At 44.4% G+C, this 5,822-nt stretch overlaps 2 protein-coding genes across 3 annotated transcripts in view; one reads left to right on the top strand and one right to left on the bottom strand.

The window, feature by feature from the left end:
- Window positions 1-5,822, bottom strand: part of LOC117945892 (teashirt homolog 1-like) — a 32,901-nt gene that overhangs the window by 26,266 nt on the left and 813 nt on the right. Inside the window, exons 1-2 of one of the 2 annotated variants that reach the window (XM_034873624.1) lie at window positions 4,516-5,158; window positions 3,722-4,303 (exon numbers count right to left, since the gene is read on the bottom strand). In XM_034873624.1, coding sequence (XP_034729515.1) covers window positions 3,722-3,761 — 40 coding nt within the window. In that variant the 5' untranslated portion in view covers window positions 3,762-4,303; window positions 4,516-5,158. Of the gene's footprint in view, window positions 1-3,721; window positions 4,304-4,515; window positions 5,159-5,822 lie in introns of those variants that run through there. The other variant, XM_034873625.1, reaches the window with a different exon arrangement.
- Window positions 5,259-5,822, top strand: part of LOC117945893 (prostaglandin reductase 3-like) — a 4,640-nt gene continuing 4,076 nt past the window's right edge. The window contains exon 1 of the mRNA XM_034873626.1: window positions 5,259-5,822. This exon is cut by the window's right edge and continues 380 nt beyond it. The gene's annotated coding sequence lies outside the window, so the exon portion shown is untranslated.

Here is a 5,822-nt window from a genome sequence, read left to right on the forward strand (position 1 = left end):
ACATAAATCTCAGCAAGTTGATTATTTGGAGGGGAGAATATCACATAACAGCATCGTCAAGTAAGAGCACAAAGGTCGCTGTGTAATCTTAGCTACCCCGGGCATGCAAAATCATTAATCCCTGGGCACTGTGATTCTCCAGCTCGGAAATAAACTGGAGGCCTTCAGCGAGGCGGCTACAGCACTGAGTTGGGAAGACGTTCAGCCAAAGTACGTACAGAGCGTGTTATGATGTGGTGGTGATTTACTAGCAGGGCTGCAACACATGCAAACGTGTAAAAACTTCAACAGAATTTCTATATTTTAAAAATGGTCCCTGGGTATACTTTGGAGTGCTGATACATCAAGTTGTTAGAACAGGCCAGAGCTGTGTCATTAAAATACAAATAAATGAATCTCCTGCAACGGTTGAAACATTTCCACGCTTATATTCCAGCAACAAGAGGAAACTTTAAGAAAATGCACTGCGTCCTCGACACAAAAATTAAGCGTTGCAATTGAAGGGATTGAAATGAAAACAAAGGAATGCGACGATCAAAAAAAAGGAAAAAGGAAAACAGAGGGAAAGGTTGCGATGTGGTGTGGCTGCTCTGGCTTGATTATTACGAGGTTGTAAGAGTGGTAGGAGTGGGGGTGGCGGGGGCTTACTGAGGTCATTAACTGGCATTGTCTCCTGACGTGATTAGTCAGGTAGCAAAGTCCATTTGTCACCTGCACAGGCAAATTGAGTTGGTGCTGCACTAGGGGCTATGGGGACTGTATAATATCAACTTGATTACATCAAGGCAGCTGCGGACTTGACACCTTACTGAATTTGTCAGCATTAATCGTTAGGGCCTGTCACAAATCCATCAGCTCCACAGATAATTAGGGCTCTCTCTAATGAAGCCAACAGGAAGCAACCTTACCCCCAACACCACCACCTATACACACGCACACACTTTCTGGTAATTAACCATCGTGTTCCACAGAAATAAGAGTGACTATCTTATCTGCTCTTCCTCCTCGTCCTCCTCCTTTAAGACTATCTTAGCCTGCCTTGGATGGATGAAAGACGGCGTCACAACATTCTGTCTTTTTATTCTTCCTGCCTTTCTAATTCCCCCCTCCAACTAGTCGTTTAATGATGAAGCGAGGCTACAAGTGTAATAACACACACAGGAACATGAATGTGTGCACTATAAAATGCATGCTGGAAAAATATATACCCTATATACTTCTTTTTTTTACACACACTCACTAATGCAGGTTTCCAAGGTTTCTTTCCATCTCAGCTTTCCGGCTTGGATTTGGATTCTTAAATGAAAACTATAAAAACACAAAAAGTGTAATGAGAGCTACATGTAGTCTAAAAAAAATGCCTTGTGTTTTGGCCATTTTCTCTTGATCTTAACACCATGTACACGCACATTGGCTTCCAAATATTATTTGGGAAAATAAATTACATTGTGTGACAAAATTTAGATTTGTCTTTATGAAACTGTTAGATTTGCCCTAAACAATCCTCTACATTATTAGGAAATTTAGAAGTTTACAGGAGAATGAGGAACACATAAATCCAGTAGATGCTACAAGACCATGAAGGACATTTAATTCACAATCCACAATTATGACATTTGCCATTGCTGGTGTTGTGGAAATTATATTGTCCAAAAAAAAGGTACAAGGTCAGAATAAACTAATTCTGTCAAGACAAGTCTGCTATTTTTGCTTTAATTGTCTGAGCTCTGATTTCCATGCTCAGTCCCACCAAGAGCTATTTCCTCTCTGAGCAGCAGCACGGAGAAGCCACAGGTCAGTACCAGCTCCCAATGGAGCATCAGACTAGCCCAGTGTGTGTGTGTGTGTGTGTGTGTGTGTGTGTGTGTGTTATTTGTTGCTACTGGGAGCATGTAGTGGAAGGCGTTATCTCCGACCGACTGTCATGTTCATGGACGAATGGAAAACATACCGTCTGCCAAGCTGTGATTGACCATTACATCCCATGATGTGCATGGCACTCAGTGGGCAATGTAATGGATAATGGCATGTGTGTGTGTGTGTGTGTGTATGTGTGTGTGTGTGTGTGTGTGTGTGTGTGAGAAAGGGAGAGAGAGAGAGAGAGAGAGAGAGAGAGAGAGGAAAGGGCTCACAGCGATGTCATGTTTTCATGCCTCCAACTACATGCAGAAACCTTAACATGAGTCCTCTGCTCCCAACACGGCCGATCTTTTACATTGGGCTATTTCGCCAAAACAACAACCCCAAACTCACTCGCTCACTCACTCTCACACACACACACACACACACACACAAATTCACACACACACACACACACACACACACACACAGAAAAGTAAAGCGAGACTGAATATCTAAGTCTGAGTCCTTTCTTTGCAGAGTAGGCCTGAAATCCCGTAAAAGGTGCTTTGCTAGAAATGCAAAGGAAAAAGGAAGACTTCGACAGCAAGCCCCGGTTGTATGTTCTCCATCCTACACTCCTACTCATCCTCCTCCACCTCCCCACCACCATCTCCAGCTCCCTGCTTAAAATAATATTAAAAAAAACAAAACAACTGCTGAGTTCAAAGTCTTCGTCGGCTGGCCCTCCTGTTCGACTCGCTTTGCACCTCATATTTCCAAATCTCTTTAAAATTCTGTAACTGTCTTTTGTTCACTCCAGTTGTTAATGCCTAACTTCAAAGGCTCGGCCTCATTAGCACAGAGGTAGAAACCCCTGTCACTCATTTACATTTGTTTAAAGGCTGCAGGGAGACGAGAGGAAAAAGGGGGAGTCCAAATCCAAACCACTAGAAGTCAACCTTGTCGCTCCTCTGCCAAGACCTGGTTTTATCAGTTGGTCACATTGCAAACATTATACTACCCTCCAGCAGTGGATATCGATTCCATTACTGGACTGATTCTTACAGTGAATGTTGGGTGAATTTGTATGGGAACGTGCAAAACCTCAACATTTAAAAGCATACGAGGAGAGTCAAACACCTGATTTTAAAGGAGTGTTTGGGTTTGATTTTCCCTGTGATCTATTCAACCTACACACTATCCTTTCATCTGCTTTTAGTACCTTCCCTGAAAATAAAATGAGGGCGATTTTCCACCCTAATTTGCAACTTTGTATGCTTTTCAGTTTCTCTTCGAGACAACAGGAGGGTTGTGTGTGTGTGGCTAAACCTAGCAGACATGCCTGGGTCTTCATGGAAGGATTTATTGATGTTTATAGGGGATGAATAGATCAAAGACTGTCACATGACAGGCGATCAATCACGCATCAAATCAAGGATGGCAATCCTCTAATAAAACAGAGAGAAAGGAAAAAAATCCGCCTCTCACGATTTCTCTCCCCCTTCTTTCCCAGTCAATTATTCATCATTACTCACTCTAAAACCTCAAAAGCCCCCTTTTATCCCCATAACATGCCATTTAGTTTATCTCACTATTCTTAAGAGAACTTTCCTGGCAAAGGAGGATAAAAAAAAAAAAATCTCAAAGTGCCATTGCGCAGATATGTGCGTCATTTGCGCAATTAGACACATTTTAAACTGTGGGTCAGGGGCTGAATTGCGATTACAATTACAATTTAAATTTAAACAGAGTTGTCAAATAAATCTCAGCATGTTGCACAAGTAAACAACGTGATGTGGAAGGAGATATTTTCATGTTGACACTTATTAAAAACTATAGGCTGGGATGAAAATGGTCGTTATGGAGGGGCGGGTTATACCTGCTGATCGCCGCGGCTCTTGCTGCTTTCTCCTCGGCATAGTGACCGTCACTTTCCACGGTGCTTCTCATGCAGCAATTACAAACGAATCAAGTCTGTCAGTTTTGAAAAATCATCCCGTTTCTCGGGGAAGGTTTTTGATCTCGGAGCTGAAAATGTCTTCTTTCTCAAACTGCCTGCTCTTTTTTGGACTTAATAGCTGGGTTGGCTTCGTCGATGAGGACACAAATTACGAAGGGATTCTACCAGCTCCTGACACCTTCATGTTCATCAAAGATCATCCTCCTCCATGTCTCTCATGGCAGGGTACAAAAAAAGAAACAGCAGAGAAAAAAGCACCTTGAAATCAAAGTTTTCAGTTCACTCCCCGTGGAAAAAAAATCTCCCTAATCTCCAGTGCTGTTTGGAGGGGGGGGGGGGGGGGGGGGGGGGGTGAGACTTTGCTGCGCCTTTTACGCACACCAAAACTAAAAAATAAATAAACTCTGGCGGTAACAAAACAAATAAGTCCCGTGTGAGCGCAGCGCACAGCTCTGATAAGTAATGTATCCTTGTGCTTCCTTCTCTTCTTCTGCCAGAAACCTGAAAGAGAGAAAGGGGAGAGGAGAAAACAGATAGACAGGCATTAGATGGGTTAATGTCAGTCCCGTCACCACCACGCCACCTCAGCCCGGATCCAGCCTCACCAGTCCGGCAGAGACTTTTTCCTCCCTCCCGTCCTTCCCCGTTTTCTCCACCATTGACACACACAAAAAAAAATTAAATGGGACGAGCCGGCTTTCTCGCTTACTTACGTTTTAAGACTCGAGGAAATAATTTCCAACGCTCATCTCATCGCATCTTGGACAGAGTCGGGTTTTTGGAGGGGTGGCTGATGCGGTAGAGAGGATAGCACTTGAGAGAGAGAGGGGAAACAAACAAGACGCAGACGCATCCAAGCTTCGCCAACAGCAGATCAGACCGACATGGACTCAAATATTTCTCTCTTAAAAAAGCAAAAGGAGAGGGTGGGGAACTCCAGGGACTGATCCGAGGGCTCCCGAAAAAGAAAAAATGGAAACGCGGTGGATCCAGAAGCTGTTTCAGACAGTCTCAACTGATAGACAGACGCATCGAGTGGCTTTTCCTGCTACATTTTTACTCCTCCCCTCTCCACAAGCGTCACCCCTGACAGAGGAGCCTACCTGTCAATCTTTTTAATTGTCTTGTTTTCCCCCCTCTCTCCCTCTCTCTCCCTCTCTCTCCCTTTGCTTTAAAAAAAATCCCAAACCTCCGTCAAAAGAGACGGAGCCTTTCGGAACTTCTCGGGCTATCAACTAAAAAACAAACTTATATACAGTATCGCAAATCACAACAACTAGTAGTGTAAGGTTACAACGACTTAAATGTCATCTTTAGCTTATAAAAGCGTGGCATTGACACGAGTTAGAAGTTCGTGTCCCACTGGGGGTGGGACGAGGGTTCAACGGTCCAAGATGTTGCAGTAGGCTACTTAGCTCTGGTTTTGAATAGCCTAGATGCTGTCAGAAAATCACAGTCAAATGACAACAGATGATAACACGTCTAGATGAAAGAGTGTAAGCACACTGATATGCAAACAACCTACAACCCACTCCCCAAATCGCCGATACACGCTTTGGTTACAGGTGTACACGTCTCGGCAGCAGCCCCCCTCGGAATAAAGATGCGAAATAAACGGGAGCGCAAGTGCGAGACACGCCGTGTGATTTAATTGGTAGTATTTGGAGACGTTTGATGAGATCCAGCGGGGCTGGTGTTGGTTTCGTGGGAGGAAAACGTTTGAGGATACATGTTAGACGAGGATTGATTTGTTTCACCTTACTAGGAAGTGAGTGTTGTGTCCGGGAAGGGGAGGGACTCCGACAACAAGTCTGGGGCGCTGCTGTGCTGCCTTCCAACGCTGCACCAGTGCAACGTTTTGTTGCTATATTCTAGACCCGGCGGCTTGCTGTTTTTGCTTAAGAAACGCGCTTTTTATTAGTTTGGTTTTAAAGCGCGTTTTGCACGGCTCTGCCCGGCCCGGCTTGGCCTTGCCTAGCTGGCCCGGCCTGTACGGTGTGCGTACGCAGCAACTGGGGGG

Source organism: Etheostoma cragini, chromosome 6, assembly GCF_013103735.1.
Source record: "Etheostoma cragini isolate CJK2018 chromosome 6, CSU_Ecrag_1.0, whole genome shotgun sequence".
NCBI lineage: Eukaryota > Metazoa > Chordata > Actinopteri > Perciformes > Percidae > Etheostoma > Etheostoma cragini.